Source organism: Monodon monoceros, unplaced genomic scaffold, assembly GCF_005190385.1.
Source record: "Monodon monoceros isolate NGI ecotype Baffin Bay Population unplaced genomic scaffold, NGI_Narwhal_1 Super_Scaffold_21, whole genome shotgun sequence".
In the NCBI taxonomy this organism is placed as follows: domain Eukaryota; kingdom Metazoa; phylum Chordata; class Mammalia; order Artiodactyla; family Monodontidae; genus Monodon; species Monodon monoceros.
In genome coordinates this window covers 62922088-62949309 of record NW_021703778.1, presented here as the reverse complement: position 1 = coordinate 62949309, position 27222 = coordinate 62922088, and the positions used below count along the sequence as shown (strand labels likewise).

General features: G+C 39.8%; 1 protein-coding gene across 2 annotated transcripts; it reads left to right on the top strand.

Moving 5' to 3' along the window:
• Nucleotides 1-147: 147 nt before the first annotated feature.
• GTF2A2 (general transcription factor IIA subunit 2) lies at nucleotides 148-26109 on the top strand. Of its 2 annotated transcripts, none has more exons than XM_029239159.1 (5): nucleotides 148-272; nucleotides 18574-18694; nucleotides 19619-19723; nucleotides 23140-23266; nucleotides 25805-26109. In XM_029239159.1, the coding sequence occupies exons 2-5, from the start codon at nucleotides 18623-18625 to the stop codon at nucleotides 25828-25830; spliced, it is 330 nt and encodes a 109-aa protein (XP_029094992.1). In that variant the 5' UTR covers nucleotides 148-272; nucleotides 18574-18622; the 3' UTR covers nucleotides 25831-26109. The 2 variants fall into 2 exon arrangements, with proteins under 2 accessions (XP_029094992.1, XP_029094993.1); XM_029239160.1 differs by having other exon boundaries at nucleotides 179-279.
• The last annotated feature ends 1113 nt before the right edge of the window (nucleotides 26110-27222 follow it).

The window sequence follows — 27222 nt, the reverse complement described above, 5'->3', positions numbered from 1 at the left end:
TTAGCGGTCTGAGGCTTGAAAGCTGCGGCCCCACGCTCCTCTCTCCACATCCCTCCCCTCTCACAAGACTTGAGTGGCTGGCGGGAGCAGGAATGGGCGGGGCTCACGGGCCTACGTCATTTCCAGCTTCTGCGAGTGCTTCCGGGACGTCGACCCAGCACCGCTTTATGTGCGGCGGAACGAGAGGTACTCTGGCGAAGTAGGTATCTCTTCCTGGGTTCCTGGCCGAACCACTTCTGTTGCCTCCGAGGCGGGAAGCGCCTTTTCCACAGGTACTGGGTGAGCCTGCCCGCGCTCCCTGCCACCATTCAGAGCAGGCATTGCGTCCGTTGGGTCTTCTGCGAGGGCCTTTTCGGCCTGGGTTCGGCCCGTTACCGACTTCGCTGCCGGGATGGCCTCGCGGCGCTTCCCGGGGTGGGAAGGGAAGGAAAGGGAGGCGGCCGGGAGGCGGCTTGTTGTACTCGGAGCGCCCTGTGAACAGTCCGGAGGGTGGGGGTTTGGGGGGCAGGGGTCCTCAGCCCAGCACCGTATTTTTAGCCAGATGAAAGTCTTAAAGCTTACATGGTGATTTTCCCCCACAGTATCGGGGCGGGCTTGCGGGGGCGGGCGGCCCGTTTCTTAAGTGTCTCATTCTTGTGTGTCTTCGGTGCTTGAAGTCCGCTTTCCAACCTCATGTGAACTCGTACCGGAATGAATTTAAACTGGATGGTTTGCTCAAGAAAGACTAGGACTGTGAGGTTACTTCCGGATGTGGAGCCGCCTTCTTCGATTTTCTAAACTGCAAAATGGAGTAGTACTAAATTTACGTGGCTCATACCACATCTGAAAGAATTAAACATTTCACAAGGAATTTTTAGATATCTGAGATTATTAAAGCAAGTAATTTAAACAAACATTTAAATAACATAGCTATTTCTAAAATTATTTTTTATTGAGGTATAATTGACATATAACTTAACTACATTACTTTCAGGTGTACAGCATAATGATTTAATGTTTGTACACCTTGTGAAAAGATCACGACAATAAGTCTAGTTAACAACCGTCACCAAACATAGTTGCAAAAAAATTTTTTTTCATGTGATGAGGACTTTTGAGATCAACTCTCTTAGCAACTTTCAAATATGCAATGCATATTAGTAACTCTGGTCACCATCCTGTGCATTATATCCCCATGACTTACTTATTTTATAATTGCAAGTTTGTAGCTTCACCCATCCTTTTCCCCAACCCCCAATCTTCTATGAGCTTAATTTTCTTCTCTTTTGTTTTTTAGTTTCCACATGTAAGTGAGATCATGTGGTGTTTTTTTTCTCTGACTTATTTCACTTGTTGTAATGACCTCAAAGCCCATTCACATTGTCCCAAATGGCAGGATTTCATTTTTCTAAATGTCTGAATAATATTCCATTGTATATACCGCATTGTTTTTATCCATTCATCCCTGGATGGACACTTTGATTGTTTGTGTATCTTGGCTATTGTAAATAATGCTGCAGTGAAAGAAAAATGCATGTATCTTCTTGGGGTTTTTTTTGGGGGGGGGAGATATAGTTGATTTACAATGTTATGTTAGTTTTAGGTGTACAGCAAAGTGAATCAGTTAGACATATATCCACTTCTTTTTTTTTAAGATTCTTTTCCCATATAGGTCATTACAGAGTATTGAGTAGAGTTCCCTGTACTTTACAGTAGGTCCTTATCAGTTACCTGTTTTATATATAGTAGTATGTATATGTCAATCCCAATGTCCCAATTTATCCCCCCGCTTTTCCCCCTGGTAACCATAAATTTGTTTTCTACATCTGTGACTCTGTTTCTGTTTTGTAAATAAGTTCATTTGTACCATTTTTGGAGATTCCACATATAAGTGATATCATATGATGTTTGTCGTTGTCTGACTTACTTCACTCAGTATGACAATCTCTGGGTCCATCCATGTTGCTGCAAATGGCATTATTTCATTCTTTTTTTTTTTCATCTTTATTGGAGTATAATTGCTTTACAATGATGTGTTAGTTTCTGCTTTATAACAAAGTGAATCAGTTATACATATGTTCCCATATCTCTTCCCTCTTGCGTCTGGCTCCCTCACACCCTCCCTGTCCCACCCCTCTAGGTGGTCACAAAGCACTGAGCTGATCTCCCTGTGCTATGCGGCTGCTTCCCACTAGCTATCTATTTTACGTTTGGTAGTGTATATATGTCCATGCCACTCTCTCACTTTGTCACAGCTTACCCTTCCCCCTCCCCATATCCTCAAGTCCATTCTCTGGTAGGTCTGTGTCTTTATTCCTGTCTTACCCCTAGGTTCTTCATGACATTTTTTTTCTTAAATTCCATACACACGTGTTAGCATACAGTATTTGTCTTTCTCTTTCTGACTTACTTCACTCTGTATGACACACTCTAGGTCCATCCACCTCATTACAAATAGCTCAGTTTCGTTTCTTTTTATGGCTGAGTAGTATTCCATTGTATATATGTGCCACATCTTCTTTACCCATTCATCCGATGATGGACACTTAGGTGTTTCCACCTCCGGGCTATTGTAAATAGAGCTGCAGTGAACATTTTGGTACATGACTCTTTTTGAATTATGGTTTTCTCAGGGTATATGCCCAGTAGTGGGATTGCTGGATCATATGGTAGTTCTATTTTTAGTTTTTTAAGGAACCTCCATACTGTTCTCCATAGTGGCTGTACCAATTCACATTCCCACCAGCAGTGCAAGAGTGTTCCCTTTTCTCCACACCGTCCCCAGCATTTATTGTTTGTAGATTTTTTGATGATGGCCATTCTGCCCGGTGTGAGATAATATCTTATTGTAGTTTTGATTTGCATTTCTCTAATGATTAATGATGTTGAACATTCTTGTGTTTGTTGGCAGTCTGTATATCTTCTTTGGAGAAATGTCTATTTAGGTCTTCTGCCCATTTTTGGATTGAGTTGTTTGTTTTTCTGTTATTGAGCTGCATGAGCTACTTGTAAATTTTGGAGATTAATCCTTTGTCAGTTGCTTCATTTGCAAATATTTTCTCCCATTCTGAGGGTTGTCTTTTGGTTTTGTTTATGGTTTCCTTTGCTGTGCAAAAGCTTTGAAGTTTCATTAAGTCCCATTTGTTTATTTTTGTTTTTATTTCCATTTCTCTAGGAGGTGGGTCAAAAAGGATCTTGCTGTGATTTATGTCATAGAGTGTTCTGCCTATGTTTTCCTCTAAGAGTTTGATAGTGTCTGGCCTTACATTTAGGCCTTTAATCCCTTTTGAGCTTATTTTTGTCTATGGTGTTAGGGAGTGATCTAATCTCAAACTTGTACATGTACCTGTCCAGTTTTCCCAGCACCGCTTATTGAAGAGGCTGTCCTTTCTCCACTGTACATTCCTGCCTCCTTTATCAAAGCTAAGGTGACCATATGTGCGTGGGTTTATCTCTGGGCTTTCTATCCTGTTCCATTGATCTATCTTTCTGTTTTTGTACCAGTACCATACTGTCTTGATTACTGTAGCTTTGTAGTATAGTCTAAAGTCAGGGAGCCTGATTCCTCCAGCTCCGTTTTTCGTTCTCAAGATTGCTTTGGCTATTCAGGGTCTTTTGTGTTTCCATACAAATTGTGAAATTTTTTGTTCTAGTTCTGTGAAAAATGTCAGTGGTAGTTTGATAGGGATTGCATTGAATCAGTAGATTGCTCTGGGTAGTAGAGTCATTTTCACAATGTTGATTCTTCCAATCCAAGCACATGGTATATCTCTCCATCTGTTTGTATCATCTTTAATTTTTTTCATCAGTGTCTTATAACTTTCTGCATGCAGGTCTTTTGTCTCCTTAAGTAGGTTTATTCCTAGATATTTTATTCTTTTTGTTGCAGTGATAAAAGGGAGTGTTTTCTTGATTTCACTTTCAGATTTTTCATCATTAGTGTATAGGAATGCCAGAGATTTCTGTGCATTAACTTTGTATTCTGCTACTTTACCAAATTCATTGATTAGCTCTAGTAGTTTTCCGGTAGCATCTTTAGGATTCTCTATGTATAGTATCATGTCATCTGCAATCAGTGACAGCTTTACTTCTTCTTTTCTGATTTGGATTCCTTTTATTTCCTTTTCTTCTCTGATTGCTGTGGCTAAAACTTTCAAAACTATGTTGAGTAAGAGTGGTGAGAGTGGGCAACCTTGTCTTGTTCCTGATCTTAGTGGAAATTGTTTCCGTTTTTCACCATTGAGGATGATGTTGGCTGTGGGTTTGTCATATATGGCCTTTATTATGTTGAGGAAAGTTCCCTCTATGCCTCCTTTCTGTAGGGTTTTTATCATAAATGGGTGTTGAATTTTGTCGAAAGTTTTCTCTGCATCTATTGAGATGACCATATGGTTTTTCTCCTTCAGTTTGTTAATATGGTGTATCACATTGATTGATTTGCGTATATTGAAGAATCCTTGCATTCCTGGAATAAACGCCACTTGATCATGGTGTATGATCCTTTTAATGTGCTGTTGGATTCTGTTTGCTAGTATTTTGTTGAGGATTTTTGCATCTATGTTTATCAGTGATATTGGCCGGTAGTTTTCTTTCTTTGTGACATCCTTGTCTGGTGTTGGTATCAGGGTGATGGTGGCCTCGTAGAATGAATTTGGGAGTGTTCCTCCCTCTGCTATATTTTGGAAGAGTTTGAGAAGGCTAGGTGTTAGCTCTTCTCTAAATGTTTGATAGAATTCGCCTGTGAAGCCATCTGGTCCTGGGCTTTTGTTTGTTGGAAGATTTTTAATCACAGTTTCAATTTCAGTGCTTGTGATTGGTCTGTTCATATTTTCTATTTCTTCCTGTTTCAGTCTTGGCAGGTTGTGCATTTCTAAGAATTTGTCCATTTCTTCCAGGTTGTCCATTTTATTGGCATAGAGTTGCTTGTAGTAATCTCTCATGATCTTTTGTATTTCTGCAGTGTCAGTTGTTACTTCTCCTTTTTCATTTCTAATTCTATTGATTTGAGTCTTCTCCCTTTTTTTCTTGATGAGTCTGGCTAATGGTTTATCAATTTTGCTTATCTTCTCAAAGAACCAGCTTTTTTATTGATCTTTGGTTTCGTTTCCTTCATTTCTTTTTCATTTATTTCTGAACTGATCTTTATGATTTCTTTCCTTCTGCTAACTTTGGGGTTTTTTTGTTCTTCTTTTCTAATTGCTTTAGGTGCAAGCTTAGATTGTTTATTCGAGATGTTTCCTGTTTATTAAGGTAGGATTGTATTGCTGTAAACTTCCGTCTTAGAACTGCTTTTGCTGCATCCCATAGGTTTTGGGCTGTCGTGTCTCCATTGTCATTTGTTTCTAGGTATTTTTTTATTTCCTCTTTGATTTCTTCAGTGATCACTTCGTTATTAAGTAGTGTATTGTTTAGCCTCCATGTGTTTGTATTTTTTACAGATCTTTTCCTGTAATTGATATCTAGTCTCATAGCATTGTGGTCGGGAAAGACACTTGATACAATTTCAAATTTCTTAAATTTACCAAGGCTTGATTTGTAACCCAAGATATGATCTGTCCTGGAGAATGTTCCATGAGCACTTGAGAAAAATGTGTATTCTGTTGTTTTTGGATGGAATGTCCTATAAATATTAAGTCCATCTTGTTTAATGTATCATTTAAAGCTTGTGTTTCCTTATTTATTTTCATTTTGGATGATCTGTCCATTGGTGAAAGTGGGGTGTTGAAGTCCCCTACTATGAATGTGTTACTGTCAATTTCCCCTTTTATGGCTGTTAGTATTTGCCTTATGTATTGAGGTGCTCCTATGTTGGGTGCATAAATATTTACAATTGTTATATCTTGTTCTTGGATTGATCCCTTGATCGTTATGTAGTGTCCTTCTTTGTCTCTTCTAATAGTCTTTATTTTAAAGTCTATTTTGTCTGATATGAGATTTGCTACTCCAGCTTTCTTTTGTTTTCCATTTGCATGGAATATCTTTTTCCATCCCCTCACTTTCAGTCTGTATGTGTCTCTAGGTCTGAAGTGGGTCTTTTGTAGACAGCATATATACGGATCTTGTTTTTGTATCCATTCAGCCCGTTTGTGTCTTTTGGTGGGAGCATTTACTCCATTTACATTTAAGGTAATTATTGATATGTATGTTCCTATTCCTATTTTCTTAATTGTTTTGGGTTTGCTATTATAGGTCTTTTCCTTCTCTTGTGCTTCTTTCCTAGAGAAGATCCTTTAGCATTTGTTGTAAAGCTGGTTTGGTGGTGCTGAACTCTCTCAGTTTTTGCTTGTCTGTAAAGGTTTAATTTCTCCGTCGAATCTGAATGAGATCCTTGCTGGGTAGAATAATCTTGGTTGTAGGTGTTTCTCCTTCATCACTTTAAATATGTCCTGCCACTCTCTTCTGGCTTGAAGAGTTTCTGCTGAAAGATCAGCTGTTAACCTTATGGGGATTCCCTTGTGTGTTATTTGTTGTTTTCCCCTTGCTGCTTTTAATATGTTTTCTTTGTATTTAATTTTTGACAGTTTGATTAATATGTATCTTGGCGTGTTTCTCCTTGGATTTATCCTGTATGGGACTCTCTGTGCTTCCTGGACTTGATTAACTATTTCTTTTCCCATATTAGGGAAGTTTTCAACTATCATCTCTTCAAATATTTTCTCAGTCCCTTTCTTTTTCTCTTCTTCTTCTGGAACCCCTATAATTCGAATGTTGGTGCATTTAATGTTGTCCCAGAGGTCTCTGAGACTGTCCTCAGTTCTTTTCATTCTTTTTTCTTTATTCTGCTCTGCAGTAGTTTTTTCCACTATTTTATCTTCCAGGTCACTTATCCGTTCTTCTGCCTCAGTTATTCTGCTATTGATCCCATCTAGAGTATTTTTAATTTCATTTATTGTGTTGTTCATCGTTGTTTGTTTCATGTTTAGTTCTTCTAGGTCCTTGTTAAATGTTTATTGCATTTTGTCTATTCTAGTTCCAAGATTTTGGAACATCCTCGCTATCATTATTCTGAATTCTTTTTCAGGTAGACTTCCTATTTCCTCTTCATTTGTTAGGTCTGGTGGGTTTTTATCTTGCTCCTTCATCTGCTGTGTTTTTCTGTCTTCTCATTTTGCTTATCTTACTGTGTTTGGGGTCTCCTCTTTGCAGGCTGCAGGTTCGTAGTTCCCGTTGTTTTTGGTGTCTGTCCCCAGTGGCTAAAGTTGGTCCAGTGGGTTGTGTGGGCTTCCTTGTGGAGGGGACTAGTGCCTGTGTTCTGGTGGATGAGGCTGGATCTTGTCTTTCTGGTGGGCAGGTCCACGTCTGGTGGTGTGTTTTGGGGTGTCTGTGGACTTATTATGATTTTAGGCAGCCTCTCTGCTAATGGGTGGGGTTGTGTTCCTGTCTTGCTAGTTGTTTGGCATAGGGTGTCCAGCACTGTAGCTTGCTGGTCGTTGAGTGAAGCTGGGTGCTGGTGTTGAAATGGAGGTCCCTGGGAGATTTTCGCCATTTGATATTACGTGGAGCTGGGAGGTCTCTTGTGGACCAGTGTCCTGAAATTGATTGTCCCACCTCAGAGGCACAGCACTGACTCCTGGCTGCAGCACCAAGAGCCTTTCATCCACACGGCTCAGAATAAAAGGGAGAAAGAGTAGAAAGAGAGAGAGGGAGGGAGGGAGGGAGGGGGAGAGAGAGAGAGAGAAAGAAAGAGGATAAAAGAAAATAAAATAAAGTTATTAAAATAAAAATATATTAAGAAAAAAATTTTTTTAAGTAAAAAAAAAACGGACGGATAGAACCCTAGGACAAATGGTGAAAGCAAAGCTATACAGACAAAATCTCACACAGAAGCATACACATACACACTCACAAAAAGAGGAAAAGGGGAAAAAATAATAAATCTTGCTCTCAAAGTCCACCTCCTCAATTTGGGATGATTCGTTGTCTATTCAGGTATTCCACAGATGCAGGGTACATCAAGTTGATTGTGGATATTTAATCCGCTGCTCCTGAGGCTGCTGGGAGAGATTTCCCTTTCTCTTCTTTGTTCTCACAGCTCCCGGGGTTCAGCTTTGGATTTGGCCCCATCTCTGCGTGTAGGTCGCCAGAGGGCGTCTGTTCTTCGCTCAGACAGGATGGGGTTAAAGGAGACGCTGATTCGGGGGCTCTGGCTCACTCAGGCCAGGGGGAGGGAGGGGTACGGAGTGCGGGGCGAGCCTGCAGCGGCAGAGGCCGGTGTGACGCAGCAGCAGCCTGAAGTGCGCCGTGCGTTTTACCAGGGAAGTTGTCCCTGGATCCTGGGACCCTGGCAGGGGCGGGCTGCGTAGGCTCCCCGGAAGGGGGCTGTGGATAGTGACCTGTGCTCACACACAGGCTTCTTGGTGGCGGCGGCAGCAGCCTTAGCATCTCCTGCCCGTCTCTGGGGTCCGCGCTTTTAGCCGCGGCTGGCGCCCGTCTCTGGAGCTCCTTTAAGCAGTGCTCTTAATCCCCTCTCCCCGAGCACCAGGAAACAGAGGGAAGAAAAGGTCTCTTGCCTCTTCGGCAGGTCCAGACTTTTCCCCGGCCTCCCTCCCGGCTAGCCGTGGCGCACTAACCCCCTGCAGGCTGCGTTCACGCCGCCAATCCCAGTCCTCTCCCTGTGCTCCGACCAAAGCCCGAGCCTCAGCTCCCAGCCCCGCCCGTTCTGGCGGGTGAGCAGACAAGCCTCTTGGGCTGATGAGTGCTGGTCGGCACCGATCCTCTGTGCAGAAATCTCTCCGCTTTGCCCTCTGCACCCCTGTTGCTGCACTCTCCTCCGTGACCCCAAAGCTTCCCCCATCTGCCACCCGCAGTCTCCGCCCGTGAAGGGGCTTCTAGTGTGTGGAAACCTTTCCTCCTTCACGGCTCCCTCCCACTGGTGCAGGTCCCGTCCCTATTCTTTTGTCTCTGTTTATTCTTTTTTCTTTTGCCCTACTCAGGTACGTGGGGAGTTTCTTGCTTTTTGGGAGGTCTGAGGTCTTCTGCCAGCGTTCAGTAGGTGTTCTGTAGGAGTTCTTCCACGTGTAGATGTGTTTCTGATGTGTCTGTGGGGAGGAAGGTGATCTCCACGTCTTACTCTTCCGCCATCTTTCCCCTCTCTCCCTATTTCATTCTATTTTTGTGGCTGAGTAATATTCCATTGTATATATGCCACATCTTTTTTATCCACTCCTCTGTCAGTGGACGTTTAGGTTGCTTCTTTGTCCTGGCTATTATAAATAATTCTGTAATGAACACTGGGGTGCATGTATCTTTTCGAATTACAGTTTTCTCCAGTTATATGCCCAGGATTGGGATTGCTGGATCATGTGGCAGCTCTATATTCACTTTTGTTTTGTTTTGTGGTACGTGGGCCTCTCACTGTTGTGGCCTCTCCCGTCGCGGAGCACAGGCTCCGGACGCGCAGGCTCAGTGGCCATGGCTCGCAGGCCCAGCCGCTTCGCGGCATGTGGGATCTTCCCGTACCGGGGCACGAACCCGTGTCCCCTGCATCGGCAAGCAGACTCGCAACCACTGTGCCACCAGGGAAGCCCAATATATTCAGTTTTTTAAGGAACCTCCACACTGTTCTCCATAATGGGTGCACCATCAGTGTAGGGAGGGTTCCCTTTTCTCCACACCCTCTCCAGCATTTATTGTTTGTAGATTTTTTTGATGATGCCCATTCTGACCGGTGTGAGGTGATACCTTATTGCAGCTTTGATCTGCATTTCTCCAATAACCAGTGATCTTGAGCATCTTTTCATGTGCTTCTTGGCAATCTGTATGTCCTCTTTGGAGAAACATCCATTTTGATCTTCTGTCTATTGTTTGATTGTTTTCTTTGTTTTGTATATTGAGCTGCATGAGCTGTTTGTATATTTTGGAGATTAATCCTTTGTAGAGCACCTCCTTTGCAAATATTTTCTCCTATTCTCTGGGTTATTTTCGTTTTGTTTATGGTTTCCTTTGCTGTGCAAAAGCTTTTAAGTTTAATTAGGTCCCACCTGTTCATTTTTGTCTTTATTTTCATTACTCTAAAAGGTGGGTCAAAAAAGATATTGCTGTGATTTATGTCAGAGAGTGTTCTGCCTGTGTTTTCCTCTAAGAGTTTTATAATATCCGGTCTTACATGCAGGTCTTTAATCCATGTCAAGTTTATTTTTGTGTATGGTGTTAGAGAGTGTTCTAATTTCTTTTTACATGTAGCTGTCCAGTTTTCCCAGCACTACTTACTGAAGAGACAGTCTTTTCTCCATTGTATATTCTTGCCTCCTTTGTCATAGACTAGTTGACCATGGGTGCATGGGTTTATTTCTGGACTTTCCATCCTGTTCCATTGATGTATATTTCTGGTTTTGTGCCAGTACTATACTGTGCTGATTACTACAGCTTTGCAGCACACTTTGAAGTCAGGGAGCCCGATTCCCACAGCTCCATTTTTCTTTCTCAAGATTGCTTTGGCTATTCGGGGTCTTTTGTGTTTCCATACAAATTGTGAAAGTTTGTGTTCTAATTCTGTAAAAAATGTCATTGATAATTTGATAGGGATTGCATTGAATCTGTAGATTGCCCCAGTTAGTATAGTCATTTGGACAATGTTGATTCTTCCAATCCAAGAACATGTTATATCTCTCCATATGTTTGTGTCATCTTTCAAGTTCTTTCATCAGCGTTTTATAGTTTTCAGAGTACAGGTCTTTTGCCTCCTTAGGTAGATTTATTCCTAGATATTTTATTCTTTTTGATGCAGTGGTAAATGGGATTGTTTCTTTAATTTCTCCTTCTGCTCTTTCGTTGTTAGTGTATAGAAATGCATCAGATTTCTGTGTATTAATTTTGCGTGCTACAGGTTTACCAGATTCATTGGTGAGCTCTAGCAGTTTTCTGGTAGCATCTTTAGGATTTTCTATGTATAGTATCACGTCATCTGCAAACAGTGACAGTTTTATTTTTTTTTCTTTTCCAATTTGGATTCCTTTTATTTCTTTTTCTTCTCTGATTGCCATGGCTAGGACTTCCAAAACTATGTTGAATAAAAGTGGTGAGAGGGCTTCCCTGGTGGCGCAGTGGTTGAGAGTCTGCCTGCCGATGCAGGGGACATGGGTTCGTGCTCCGGTCTGGGAGGATCCCACATGCCACGGAGTGGCTGGGCCCGTGAGCCATGGCCGCTGAGCCTGCGCGTCCGGAGCCTGTGCTCCGCAACGGGAGAGGCCACAACAGTGAGAGGCCTGCGTACCACAAAAAAAAAAAAAAAAAAAAAGAGGTGTGTGTAGCAGGCAGCTGTGGGCTCAGGATGACTTTTGGCAGCCTGTCTGCTAATGGGTGGGATGTGTTCCCACCCTGTCAGTTCTTTGGCCGGAGGTGTCCCCGCACTGGAGCCTAGAGGGTGTTGGGTGGGGCCAACTGTTGGTGAGAAAATGGCGGCCTTTAGGAGGGCCCATACCAATGAGTACTCCCCAGAACTACCTCCACCTGTGTTTTTGTACCTGCAGTGAGCCACAGCTGCTCCCTGCCTCTACAGGAGACCCTCCAATACCAGCAGGTAGGTCTGGCCCAGGATCCCGTGAGTTCACTGCTTTTTCTCCTGGGTCCTGGTGTGCACAAGACCTTGTGTGTGCTAAGAGTGAAGTTTCTGTCTCCCCCAGTCCTGTGGAATTCCTGCAGTCAAACGCCACAGACGCTCAAAGCCAGATGCTCTGGGGGCTCCTCCTCCCATTGCCAGACCCCCAGGCTGGGGAGCCTGATGTGGGGCTCAGAACTTTCACTCCTATGAGATAACCTCTGTGGTAATCATCATTTTCCAGTTTGTGGATCGCCCACCCATTGGGTATGGGATTTGATTTTATTGCGATTGTGCCCATCCTGCCATCTCAATGTGGCTTCTTCTTTGTCTTTGGATATAGGATATCTTTTTCGGTAGGTTCCAGTCTTTTTTTGTCAATAGTTGTTCAGCAGTTAGTTGTGATTTCAGTGTTTTTGTGAGAGGAGGTGAACCCATGTCCTTCTACTCTGCCATCTTGTCTCCCATCCCACAGTTTCTTTATCCATTCATCCTTTGATGGACACTTAAGTTGTTTTCATGTCTTGGCTATTGTGAATAGTGCTACAGTGAACATGTGGGTGCATATATCTCTTCCAGTTAGTGTTTTCTTTTTCTTCGGATAAGTACTCCAAAGTGGAATTGTTGGATCATATGGGAGTTCTCTTTTACTTTTTTGAGAAACGTCCATACTTTTCCATAGTGGCTGCACCACATTTTGCATGCCTACCAACAATGCACAAGGGTTCCCTTTAATCCACATCTTCACCAACACTTGCTATTAATTGTCATTTTGATAATAGTTATTTTAACAGGTGTGAGGTGATATTTCACTGTGGTTTTGATTTGCATTTCCCTGATGATTAGTGATGTTGAGCAGCTTTTCATGTACCTGTTGGCCATCTGTATATGTTCTTTGGAAAAGTGTTCACATCCTTTGCCCAATTTTTTTTATAGAAGTATAGTTAATTTACAACATTGTGTTAGTTTCAAGTGTACAGCAAAGTGATTCAGTTATACATATATTATAAATATATATGTATTTTCAAGTTCTTTTCCCTTATAGGTTATTACAAGATATTGAGTATAATTTCCTTTGCTATACAGTAGGTCCTTGTTGCTTACCTATTTTATATGTAGTGTTGTGTATATGTTAATCCCAAACCCCTGATTCATCCCCTGCCCCCTCCCCTCCCCAATTCCTTTGGTAACCGTAAGTTTGTTTTCTGTCTGTGAGTTGATTTCTGTTTTGTAGATAAGTTTATTTATATCATTTTTTAGATTCCGCATGTAAGTGATATCGTATGATATTTTGTCTTACTGTGTCTGACTTCACTTAATATGATCATCTCTAGGTCCATCCATGTTGCTGCAAATGTTCTGTCCAATTTTTAATTGGATTGTTTTTTTTTTTTTACTATTGAGTTTTATGTATTCTTTATATATTTTGGATATCAGGCCCATATGAGATACATGATTTGCAAATATTTTTCCCCATTCAGTAGGTAGCCTATTTTTTTTATGGTTTCCTTTGCTGTGCATAAGCTTTTTAGTATTATCCTGTCACATTTATTTATTTTTGCTTTTACTGCTTTTGGTGTCAGATTCAAAAAATCATCACCAAGACCTGTGTCAAGGAGCTTACCACCTATGTTTTCTTCTAGGAGTTTTAGGGGTTTTATGGTATTAGGTCTTCCATTTCAAGCCTTTAATCCATTTTGAGTTCAGTTTTGTGTATGGTGTATGATAATGGTCCAGTGTCTTTTTTCTTGGATGTGGATGCCCAGTTTTCCTAGCACCCTTTATTGAAGAGACTGTCCTTTCCCCATTGTTCTTCCTTCCTTCCTTCCTTCCTTCCTTCCCTCCCTCCCTCCCTCCCTCCCTCCCTCCCTGTGTTGGGTCTTTGTTGCTGCACGACGCGGTCTTTCTCTAGTTGCAGCGAGCAGGGGCTACTTTTCATTGTGGTGCGCGGGCGTCTCATTGCAGTGGCTTCTCTTGTTGCAGAGTACAGGCTCTAGGCGCGCAGGCTTCAGTAGTTGCGGCGTGGGGGATTCTATCTACAGCGCAGGCTCAGTAGCTGTGGCGCACGGGCTTAGTTGCTCCGCGGCATGTGGGATCTTCCCAGATCAGGGCTCAAACCCGTTCCCCTGCATTGGCAGGCAGATTGTTAACCACTGCACCATCAGGGAAGCCCTCCCAATTGTACATTCTCGCCTCCTTTGTTGTTAATTACTTGACCGTACATGTGTAAGTTTACTTCTGGGCTCTTTATTCTATTCCATTCATCTAACATCTGTTTTTATGGCAGTAATGTACTGTTTTGATTACTGTAGCTTTGTGATAGAATTAGATATCAGCAAACATGATGCCTCGAGCTTTGTCCTTTCTCAAGATTGCTTTGGCATTTTGGCGTCTTTGTGGTTTCATATATATTTTAGGACTGTTTGTTCTATTTGTTTGAAAAATGCCGTTGGAATTTTGATAGGAATTGTGTTGAAACTGTAGATTGCTCTAGGTAGTATGGATATTTTAATAATATTGATTCTTCCAGTCCACGTGCATGGAATTTCTTTCTGTTCATTTGTGTCATATTCAGTTTCTTTCATCATTGTCTTATAGTTTTCAATGTCCAGGTCTTTCATCTCTTTGGCTAAATTTATTTCTCTTTGGCTAAATTTATTTCTAAGTATCTTGTTCTTTTTGATGCAATTGTAAATGGGCTTATTTCTCTTTCTGGTAATTCATTATTAACTTATAGTTATTTTCTGGTAACTCTAAGACTTTTGTTAAATGGGCAGGACACAAGATTCTGTACTCTCACTTTGTCAAGTTTATATCTTCTTGCTGGGACCCCTTCTTGCCCTTTTTATCCCCCCTCAGCTACCCACATACATTTTACTAACTGATTTTTTTGTGTTCATTTATTTATTGAACAAATATTTCATTGTCTCCTATTACGTCTCAGGTAGTGTTTGTTCTAGACGCCTGGTTTACTTCAGTGAACAAAAACAGACAAAAGTCCCTGTCCTGGTAGGTCGTACGGTCTATTGAAGGATACAGAAAATAAACATAAACTAAGGAAACTTTATAACATGTTAGAAGGTGATGGTGCCATCAAAGAGACATAGCAGGGTGAGGGGGATTGGGCAGTTCCAGAGTGGAGGTGGGAGTTGGGGTTTTAAATATGGTGGTCTGTTTAGGCCTCGTTAAGTATGTGCTATACTTGAAGGAATTAAGAAAAACAAGAGGATACTGGGAGAAGAGCATTCCGGGTGAAAAGGACAGTCTTTACAAAGGCTTACATAGGCAGGAACATGTCTGTCATGTTCCAAGAAAAACAAGGAGAAGCCAGTTTGTGTGGAGAAGGGCAAGAACAAGGGGGAGATGGCAAATGAGGTCAGTGAGATAATGGGTAGCCAGATTATTATAAGGACTGAATGAAATGGAAACCATGGGAGGTTTGCACAGAGAAGAGATATGTTCTAACCTGTGTTTTAAAAGATCACCTGACTGCTGAATTGGGATTAGAGTCTCGGGGGCAAGCAGGGAAAGCAGTTAGGAAGCTATTTCAGGAATCCCAGTGACAGGTGATGGTGGCACATACCAGGGTGATAACAATGGACATGGTGAGAAATGGTTGGATTCTGAATCCATATTGAAGGTAGAGTTTACAGGTTATGCTAGGGATTGGATGTGGAGGTCAGATGGCCAGACTGGGGGTAGGGAGGGGTGGTCGGGAATAACTTCGAAGGTTTTTGCCTAAGCCCATAGAGGTATGGAGTTACATCAACGGAGATGGGAAGGACAGCACATAGAGATGTTGAGTAGGCAGTTGGATCCAGGAGTGAGAGTTCAGGGCAAGGTCGGTTCTAGTATATGAATTTGGGAATCATCAGCAATGGTATGTAAAACCGTGACACAAAGCGATATCACCAAGGAACAAGTGTAGACAGAAAGCAGAGAACCAAAGCGGTGTCTTGTGACATTTAAGAGTTAAGGGAGAAGAGCCTCAACCAACAAACAATATTGAGAAGGATGAACCAGTGCGTTTAAGAGAACAACCCAAAAAGTGTACTGTCCCAGAAGCTAAGCCAAGATCCTTTATCAAAGAGGAGGGAGTAATCAGCCATGTCAAATGATTAAGTCTGGTGAGGACTAAGAATTGAGGATTATTAGTTTTAGCATTGCCACCGGTGACTTTCACCATGTTTCATTTGAGTGCTTGAGGCAAAACTGTATAAGGAGTGAGTTTAAGAGAAAATGTGAGAAAAGGAAAGAGAGACAGTGAGTACAGACAACTCAGGAGTTTTTGCTGCAAAGAGGAATAGAGAAATAGAGTGTAGCTGGCCAGAGAAGCGAGTTGAGACTATTTTTTTTAAGATGGGAGAAGTGCTGCCTGTTTGTTTGCTGATGGGAAGGATCCGTAGAGATGGGAAATTTGATAGGGATAGAAGGAATAGTTGAATTGTTGGAAAAATATCCTGTCTGTAACAGGGGAGATAAGACCAGATCCACAGTTAGAAGGATTGTATTTAGGTAACAACATGGATAGTCTGACTATAGTGACAGGCAGAGTATGTGGGTGTAGATATTGGTAGGTGGTTAGATGTAGTTTTGAGAGTTGAAGTTTTCATTGCTTCACTTTCCTCAGTAAAGTAGAAAACCTATTCTAAATGTATCTAAGTGCAATACAGTTTGATATTAGCATTTTGACATATCACCAGGTTATTTATTCACTAACAAATACTTATTGAATTCATGCTAGGCATTGTTCTAGATGGTAAATATATAACTGAGCAAAAGTCCTATCTTGAGGGAACGTCTGTTTTAGTGGGTGGAAATAGAATAAGCATATATATGTCAGCTTCAATTAGTGATATAAATGAAAATAAAGCAGTGTAAAGGGGAAGGGAGGTAGTTCTTTCTTATAGGTTGGTCACAAAAATCATTTCTGATGAAGTGACATCTGAGCAGAGATCTGAATCGGATGAGAGGTAAACCCTGCAGGTGTCTGCGCAGTACATTTGAAACAGAAAGAACAGCCAGTGCGAAGGCCCTAAAGCAGGAACATCTTGCCATATTGGAGCAAGGGTCTAGCATGGCTGAAGCAGAGTGAATGAGGGAGTAGGTGGAAGAAGTCAAGTTGAGAGAGGTAGTGGGGCGGGGGGGCCCAGATCATGCAGGCCTTGTAAACCATTAGGAGGACCTTGGTTTTTACTCTGAGATAGGATGCTGCCTTGGGAGGTTTTGAACAGGTGAGTGATGTGATTTTATTTGTGTTTTAAAAGGCTCAGCATGGCTTCTCTGGGGGCAGGGGTGGGATAGACAAGGGTAGAAAGAAGGAGACGCCTTACTTGGCTATCACCATAAATCTTAGTGACAGGTTGATGGTGACTTAGTGCTAGCAGTGGCGATGGTCAAAGTTGTTGGATTCTGGTTATATTCAGAAGGAAGAACTGAAAGGATTGGCTGACAGATTGCACGCAGGGTGAGAGAGAATTTGACTGAGGTTTTGGGGCCGTCTTACTGGAAGACTAGATTTACTGTTAATTGAGGTGGACAAACCGAGGGCAGAAAAGGTTTGAAGGAGTATCCAGAATTTGGTTTGTAACAAATTTAATTTGATCTACCACTTTATGTTTCCATCCAGTGTGTCAAGTAGGCAGTTTTATACATGGCAACGCGGGCATATAAAAGGCCAGGACTGGCAATGTAAGTTTGCACATTATCAGCAGATAAATAGAACATATTTAAAGCCATAAGCCTAGATGAGGTAACTAAGGGAGTAAAGCGTATAGAGAAGACATGAGAAGCTTTGGGGCACTCAAGTAGTTAGTTACAAGTTAGATTGCTGAGGAGCAACCAACAGAAGGAAACAAGAAACAGTACTATCCAGTGAGGTGGGAGGAGAAAACTGAGTGTGGGGTCCCAGAAGCCAAAGAAAAGACTTCAAGAAGGCAGACATGATCGAGTGTATCAAATGCTCACTAGGTGTGTAATGTGAAGACTGATAACTATTATTTTTGCTGAGTTTTACCTGATGTTTACTCCTGAGTACGCCTGTCTCCTCCTGTCCATCTCTAAACTGAAAGTGCCATGAGGTCAGGTATCTAATACATGACATGTAGTAAAAGCTCAGTATTTGCTGAATATGTGCTACTGGCACCCTCTTAGAGCCCTCATCCCTCATCTCTTTCTAATCTTGCACTTGAGTACATTGTTTACATTGCTGCCCATTTGTCTGACCTTTCCTGTCTAGAAAGCTTCAGGGGCTCCCCATTACCTGCATTATAAAATCCTGGCACCTCTCCTGACAAATCCATCCATGTCATCTTTTTCAGCCTCATCTCCTCCCACGTCCTATTCATACCTATACCCTAATATGGAACAATTTATAGTTCTGTCTACAGACTGTATTATTTCATCCTTCTATGGCTTTACTCATTCTATTTATTTTTTCAGCCTAAGATGACTTTCCTCCTTTGCTTGGCTAAAGTCTAGCTTGAAGAATCGGGAAGCTTTTGTGAGGCAACTCATTCAGTCCACAGGCAGCCTCCATAATAACTGTATATAATCTCTATCTCTAACTTTTTTATGTGTCTGTTACGTTTTCTAAAGTATAAATTTTTTAGGGTCAGAAGTGTATCTTTCTTTATCTTCCTCTCCATTGTCCCTGTCACAGTGCTATCTTCTGGGTAGGCACTCTAAATACTGAATTTTAAGAGAACAGGAAAATGAAGGGGAAGGCATTCAAATGTGAGCTGAAGATTGTCTGGATCAGTGACTTGACAGTAAGTAGAAAAGAATGGTACATGGTAAATTCTAGACTAGGTCAAACGGTAGATATTTGAAAGAAATGGTAAAGATGTACATTTTAATATATATATCTATACTTTGTACAAAGGAGTATAAATGCCTACGTCGAAATAATAGAAAAAATAAATAGAAAAACTATTTTTAACTATTCCTTGCAATTCTTCAATTATATAGTATGCTAATAGTATATATTAGAAAATATGAAGTAGACTGTTACATATGTAATTTATAATTTTTTTAATACTTTCATATTAAATTTTTAGAATATCAATGCAAGCCTGAATAAGAAAAAGAATTTCTCCCTCCTAAGCCATGGCATATCAGTTGTACAGAAATACCACTTTGGGAAACAGTCTTCAGGAGAGCCTCGATGAGCTTATACAGGTGAGGGAGTAAAAATCAACATTTTTATTTAGATGGATCTATAATAATTCTCGTTCTCATACTTATGAGAATGGCATAGTCTACGTAGCTTTAAGATAACTTTGGATAAGTTAATACAAGTCTTGAGATTTAAATTAGAATTTTGAATTTATATTTTAATTTTAGGAAAATTAACCTTTTTTATGTAAACCTCTCATCCAAGAACATATTACATATTTCCATTTATTTTCATATTTTGAGCTTTGATAAGATTAGACTTTTTTTTTTAACGTACTATTGGTCCCAAGTTTTTTATTTAAAAGAAACTTGGTTCCTTCAATTTATCGAACACTTCTTTCCAGATACTGTGAAGGAGTGGTAGACAAAGTTTTGTCCTGGTGTTGTAACATCACTGCATGTTTTCTTTTCAAAATTATGTTTGTGTCAAGAAAATATTGTCAGCCTTTGCTTCTTAGTTGTCAGTTATGGCAGAAAAGAAAAAGGGATTCTAGTTTAGAGGATGTGGTTAACCTCAGTTAAATTTTAGATGATAATTCATAATTTTCTGTTTTTTTAGCTTTTTAAAAAATTTTATTTTTTGCTGTGTTGGGTCTTCGTTTCTGTGCGAGGGCTTTCTCTAGTTGCGGCGAGCGGGGGCCGCTCTTCATCGCGGTGTGCGGGCCTCTCACTGTCGCGGCCTCTCTTGTTGTGGAGCAGAAGCTCCAGACGCGCAGGCTCAGTAGTTGTGGCTCACGGGCTTAGTTGCTCTGCGGCATGTGGGATCTTCCCGGACCAGGGCTCGAACCCGTGTCCCCTGCATTGGCAGGCGGATTCTCAACCACTGTGCCACCAGTGTGCCACCAGGGAAGCCCTATAATTCATGTATTTTTATTTTTTCTTCAATGTTCTTCTCTAAGAAGATTCATGACCTTTATTTTTTCTCAGTCTCAACAGATTACCCCCCAGCTTGCCCTTCAAGTTCTACTTCAGTTTGATAAGGCTATAAATTCAGCATTGGCACAGAGGGTCAGGAACCGAGTCAATTTCAGGGTAAGGATATTTTCTTAAATCTAGAAGCTGCACCATGGTTGTTACAATAGTGCTTTTTAGGACACCTACATATTTATTAATCATAAAAAGAGATGGCTTAATCAAACTTTGGAACTTGTTTGATAACAACTAAATCCTGCTTGATGTTTAAATCTGTATACTAAGTTCATCCACTTAATGTGAGATACAGAGTTGTTTTTAGATTCTTATTCCATTGTTTTTCACAAATCAGCCTATGTATGTTTGGCTACCTTCCCTGAAGAGTTACTGAGATTTCAAATGTCTGAAACATTATCTGCAGGATTGAAGGTAAGTGAGAGTAATCTCTAAGGATCAGTTATGTTTTTTAAACTCTGACCAGGGAAGTTCAGAGTTATTTCTAGAAACTTCACGTAGCCTCCCGCCTACTCTTAGATAACATGGCTTATAAAGACCTGACCTGTTGGCAGATAATGGTCTCTTCTGGTAGCTTGGTCTCATTTGAATCATTTGTACTTTGAAATCCCAAACTGAACAAAACTGTCTTTCTCAATTCGATGGTAAATTCAGATTACAAGATACGAAAAATCAACAAATGAAAAGAATATAGATGTTAATTTGCACTTAAGAGAACATCAGTGTTTGGGGTTTTGGGGTTTAGTTTGTGATGAAAAGCACAAAAGAAAAATTTATCATTTATTCAACGAACATTTCAATGCCTATATTGTTCTGGATATTGGGTATACAGGGCAAAAGAAGACAGGCCCCGTTTGACTTATTTTAGTGAAGGGGTAAAATCTGCATGTGTTTTATATTCATATAAATAAGTCACATGATTTGCACATGCCTAACAATTATCTGGAGTAAAACGTGGCTTTATAAAATTTTATCAGTGGATTCTTGAATTTTTAACAGTAATAATGCTGGCAAAGCTTCCTTTTTGTACAACCATACATACAAATGTGCGTAGTTTGTCATTCAGAACCTGATCCTTTAATTCTAAATTGATCCATGTTGATACATACTTGCCCATGTAGAAAATTTGTTTGACTACTTATCAGAGTCATAGGGTTCACAAGGCCCGAGTGGTCTTCTAGTTGTATTATTGTAGGTTTCTAGTTTGGATCTCTTTAGCTAAAGGTAAATTAACTGTAAAAAAGTGTTAGTCAGTAGATATATGTAAAAAATGTATGTATTTCCTAGAGGTGCATTAAATATACAGTTTAGCCACATGTTATCTATCATATAGAAGGAAATTTTTAATACAAAGAAGAGAATTTCAGCAGAGTTGAATGTTCACATGCTAATCATAAATAGCAGTGACTTGCCTGGTTCAAGTCATTGACACATCTGCCACCAACTGGATATGACAGTAACCCACACACTTATAAGATCACTGATTATACACAAGCCAGAAATGAACACTGAGGTTGGCATTTGGTTGTTCAGCCTTCCAACGGCTCAAACTATAGTCAAGGAAGACATCTAATTTAAAAAAAAATTTTTTTTTTACATTTACAACTCTGCATCTTTTTACTTAATACGTCCTGAGTGATTTTCTATGCATTACTCCCACCTCTCCACTGAAACTTCTCTTGCCAAGTTATTTATTGCTATATCGAATGCATAATTAGTGATACTATTGATTAGTCTCTTTTGAAACGCATACTTCCCTTGAAATCTTACTATTTTGGCTTTTTTCTTCTATTCCCTGGCCCCTCTTCTCAGGCTACTTGGTGTATCACTTAATTGCTGGTTTTCCTTAAGGGTTATCTAGGGCTCCACATATTCTCCTTGAATGATCTCATCCAGTCCTTGGCTTTAAAATTGATATGCTCCCATGCTTGCTTCTACACTCCAGCTGCTTACTGGATATGGTAAGATGTAGCTGAAACTCAAATTTACCTTTCCTCCCAAACCAGTTTTTTCTATGAATGCGTTGTTACACAAGCCGGAAACTTGGGAATAACAAAGATTTCTGTGTTCCCCACCCTACCGTATCCAGTTGGTTATCAAGCGTTGACAGATCTACCTTTTAAAATCTCTCCACTTCCCGGGACCCCCTTGCCTCTGTTATCGCCCAGCCACTTTCACCTGTCTGATTCAGCCAGCTAAAAACTATCGGCTTCTTAGCTTCTCTCCTTCCTCCAGTCAGACTCCCCTCTCGTCTGTTCATGTTATCACCAAAAATGCAAAATGCAAATCTCATCATGTTACTCCTCTGCTTGAAATCCTTCATTGACGTCCTAATGCCCTCACAATAGGGAAAAGCTTTCCCAAGGTTCTCCATGATCTCTCTCACCTTAGGACCTCCTGTCATATTCTCCTTTCAGGAACTTACTATCCCATTCCAAGTGTTTGTCTTTCTTTCTGCTGTCCCACCTTTCCCTTGACGCTTTTTCATTCTTTGGGACTCAAGCTTTCTCTGTCCTACTTGGATGCCTCTACTGTACTCCCATGGTACCCAGTAACAATCTTTCATAGCACTGTTACACTATGTATTTACTTGTTTTAGTGATCTCCCCTGCTAACCTAAGCTTCTTGGATGGCAGGGATCATATGTGTATTGCTTACCGTTGTATCCTCAGTGCCTAGTATAGTCTAACAAATAGTAATTATTCATAGTTATTAAATTTATTCATTCATAGCCATTATAATTCCCGTAATCATTCTAACTTAAGCCATTAATGAGAACTCAGTTTTTGATATTACAAGTAACACTGCAGGGAACAGTTTTGTGCTGAATTTTTTTTTCTGAAGGCATATAAATGTCTCATTGAATACTAGATTTCATATGTAAATACTTGTGCATGTATATCTCTCTCAGGTTTTGATTATATTCTGTTGGTGTCCACCCTTGCAAGTTCTCGAAAAGTTCCTTTTAATGTTCAGATAACATTTTTTTAGGAGAAATATGTGTTGATTAGAAGAATGTGAGTTGCACAGGACAATAATGTTGTAATTTTAGTGGCTAATACAGTAATTCATCTGAGCTATAAGTCACAGGATGAAAATGAATGTTTCTAGGAATTCCCTGCTTTTGTACAAATTCAGAGAATCAACATACACAGTAAAAATCGGTTGCTTTTAAAAAGTATTTTTTAAAAAGTATTTATATAAAAAATTCAAATGCATTTTCATAATTTAGCCACGTGAGGGCAGTAGAAATACAGATTCAAATTTCCATTCAATTTTTCTTCAGATTTCAGGTAAGTAATTTGCAGGCTTTGCCAGTGCTGAAAGTAGTCTGCTAACTAAAATATTTTTTAACTCTTAGGTGATTAACACTTAAGATTGCTTGCTTAAGATTTTCCTTAATTTTCATCCTATTTTGAGAATTATGTACTTGTAGCTAGGTTTTCTTAAATTGTCTGGAGAAAAATGTGAGGGGGAAAAAAATGACTTTTCATGGTTTGTCTAAATGTTTTGTTTTAAAGGGCTCTCTAAATACATACAGATTCTGCGATAATGTGTGGACTTTTGTATTGAATGATGTTGAATTCAGAGAGGTGACAGAACTTATTAAAGTGGATAAAGTGAAAATTGTAGCCTGTGATGGTAAAAGTAAGTGTTTGCCCTAATTACTGTGAAAGCAAAGCTACTTGAAATCTTGTTTTCATGAGTCTTTAGAAAACTTTCATCTGACATTAAGGGAGAAAATGGCCAGTGATCCACTCCCAGATAGAGAGACCAGGCTTCTTTCTCAGCTAGATTCTGGATTCCAGATCTCACGTAGTCCTCTTACTAACTTTAGGTATAAACATTTCATATGACACACAGACTACTTCCACAGGTTGACTTTGTGTGCAGGGTCGGGGGGGGAAGCAGATTACTAAGCTTTTCTTCCCTATTTCAGTTGCAGATTTGAAGTGTTTCTAAAGCTTTCCTTTTTCTTTAAGGAAGTGTTTAATTTCAACAATTTTATCCTATGGTTTCTGTTTTGTTGGATACCTATACATTTCAAAAATGATTACTTAAAAAGACTTTAAATAACCATAAGAGCCTTATCAGTCATAATGGTAAATATCTAGTCCTCTGACCTGTTACATGCAGATATTTTTACAGCAGACCTAGGAACTTCTTCAGGTCCTTAAATGTTTCAAAAACTATACATCTCTGCTTTGTGTTCCATGATTATTTTCTTTTTACTAGTTGAATTTTAACTATATAAATTATACTTACTTTTACTTTGTAATCTGAACAATTTGTGTTTGAAGCAGCTATTCCTGAAATTAAATAGAGAATACTGTCACTTTCCAAGAAGGGGAATTTTGAAAAGCAAGAGAAAGAGAAATGTAGAAAGCAGGACCCTCCGTTTCTCAGGTGGTTAGGTTTTTTTGTTTTTATGTTTTGGGTTTCAAAGAAATGCCCTATCACTGAAAAGCTATACAGACAGAAAACCACACAGAAGAAAAACGTCATTTGTAACATCATCTGGAGAGAACATAACATATCACTTAATATTTTAATGTGTAACCTTCTAGTCTTTATTTATACCTATCTATCTTTACAGTCATATATGTATGCACGTACTCATTTGCAAACATATCATTTTTCACACATAAGTCATTAACTGTTCTCTTAAACCTGATTTTTGATAGCTGCCTAGAATTATATACCTTTATCCCTTTTTAAAGAAATCATATCTTCCAGATGTCGGAGTCTCTGAAACTAGCAATGTTACAGTGGCTCATACATTTCATTTCGGAAGGTTTAACTAGGGATAATCATTCTAAGAACTTTAAGATGACTTTTTTGTATAATTACCAAATAGCTTCTTCTTTGCTGTAACAACTAAAAAAAATCTGTATTTATAATTTTATAGTTCCTGGATCACAGATAACATTTCTGTATGTCAGATAATGTATGCTTTTTTTCATGTCTTTCTTATAATTTAGGCTAATAGTACCCTTATAACCCTTAGGTTTTCAGATTTTTACTAGACTATAGAATTTGAGCATTAATGTATAATTTCTAGACCACTATCAAAATGAGTTAATAATGATATGGATCAGTACTGTTCATAAAACTTGCATGCTGATGGAAATGTTTCCTGTCTGTACTCTCCAATAGCCACATGTGACTGTTAAGCACTTGAAATGGATTAGGGCAAGTGAGAAATTTAATGTTTTAATTTTTATTTAATTTTCTTAACTTTAAATAGCCACATGTGGTTAGCCAGTAGCTACCACATTGGACAGCACAGATGTAGACTAGTAGAGTGTCAATCGATCAATCATTTGAAACATAGCTAAGAACCAAAAAGTCAGTGAAGGCCCCCGAGCAAGCTTAATAATATCAAAGAGTCCATGTAAACATATGTATTTTACTTTAGAGTGTATTTCTCTTGCTTCTTAAAGATACAAGATTGTCTGTTTTTTCACACTTCAGTGTATATAAAGTACAAAGCAGCCTTACCTACTGCAGTGGCTGCTGAGGAACTTGCCCCACTCACAGCACAGTACAGTAACTGTTCTTCAAAGAGACGGCTGTTGAGTATTCAAGGAAAGCTTAGATTGTGTTCCATGCACTCGCGTCAGCAGGAAATACAACCAGTCATTAAAGTATAAACAGTTGTGGCATTTAGAGGTAGAAGCTTAAGCAATAATTAATACCATTCCTCAGTAACCAGATAAAGGCAGTACTACTGCGAAATAAGCCCGTTTCTTCTAAAAGTCAGCTTTCTGAAATAAAGTTCAATTCCAAATAGAGAAGCAGAGAAAGTGATTGATAGTGGCTAGAATTTTGGTCTTTTTCTCGCCAGGAATTAAAACAATTCTATGTTATAGTCCTTTGTCGTTTTAAATTTGTGGACAGTAGAGGACTTGAAAAAAAGTATAGCAGCTGTATGAACCAAATGTAGCATAACTTGATTTCTCTTAACATAAATGCGGAGACTAAGCGTTAACTTTCCTTTTAAGGCAGAGGTAAAAAGACATTTACGTGCACAAGATATTACTGTGGTCAGCTTTTCTTTTCCACCCTTGTCTCCCCTTCTTCACCACCATTAGTTCCTGTTTTACTTTTGAAAGCAAGATTTTCTCAACATATTTAAATTTAAGTTGCTGCTTGAATTTACTGTGTCTCTCCTCTGTTTCCTAGATACTGGCTCCAATACTACAGAATGAATAGGAAAAAAATGGCTTTTTAATGCCATCCTGTTATTGTTCATCGCTTTTTGAAGAGAAGCATAGAAGAGACTTTTTTTTAAATTTATTCTAGCATTGCAGAAATGACTACACTGTGCTGTACTATCAGAGAATTCCAGTAGAAAGAAGCTTATAATTCTGTACCTTGTTACATTACCTTGTTATACAGCATGAAGAAACACAACTTTTTTTTAATGACAACTCCAACATTGTGGCCTTCCTAAGACCATTCTTTAATAAATTCATTTTAAAACTCAATGTGAGTAATAACTGCTAGAGCTACTGAGCAATATGGAGATACTGGATAAGCAGTTTGACAGAGCACCGTGTTCCTTGCAAAGGAAGTTAGAAAATGCATTCATTTCAGTAAAGTTAAGTTTTTATCAATTGTTAGTTTAACTGATGAAAGCATTAGCAGGGGCAAGACCAAAATTCCAGACTAGAACTTTCCTTACAAAAATTTTTTTTGAAGTACAAAACCAAGGGTAATTATTGGCGTGAAAAATCTAAGTAGAACTCAACTAGGAAAAATTAAACAACATGTAGTCTTCACATGTAAATTATTTCTTAAATTGTCCATATGAGTCAGGTTTCATTTTTAGAATATTCGACATCTTACCAGTTATTCGACTTTCAATAAAAAGTCCTATTAAGGGCTTCCCTGGTGGCGCAGCGGTTGAGAGTCCACCTGCCGATGCAGGGGACACAGGTTCGTGCCCCGGTCCGGGAAGATCCCACATGCCGCGGAGCGGCTGGGCCCGTGAGCCATGGCCGCTGAGCCTGCGCGTCCGGAGCCTGTGCTCCACAACGGGAGAGGCCACAACAGTGAGAGGCCTGCGTACTGCAAAAAAAAAAAAAAAAAGTCCTATTAAACGTATCCCAGATCTTTGTGTACTTGAAGGAAAAAGTTTCCTTTGTCAATCTAGGAATATATGATGAAGAAAGTGGCATCTCTAAGATGTCACAGAGGGAGAATGTTTATCATTTAGTAGAAGTAGGCTTTTACAGCCCCATCCTGCGGTCATTCCCAGTTCAACCCTTTTCAGTGTGAAGCCGTCCTTCCACTCTCACTCTGCTGAGAGATAATAGAGTTGGCAGTAATCGTCAGCAAAATAGCTTTTCATAAACCTATTAAAGTACTAAAAAAGACCTTTATGTTGCACACCGTCCCCCTATTTTTTAGTTGTAGAAGCATGTTATATAATAGGTTTCATCATTTTTAAGTAATCAGTGCTCAGGTCTGATCTATGTAAGATAATGGCCAACATCACTAACTGTGTTACATATATTCTTCCGGATAATCCTCACAACAGCCCTGGAAGAACTTTGTTCCCCTTTTACAGATTTAGAAGCTTAATTACCAGAGGTTAC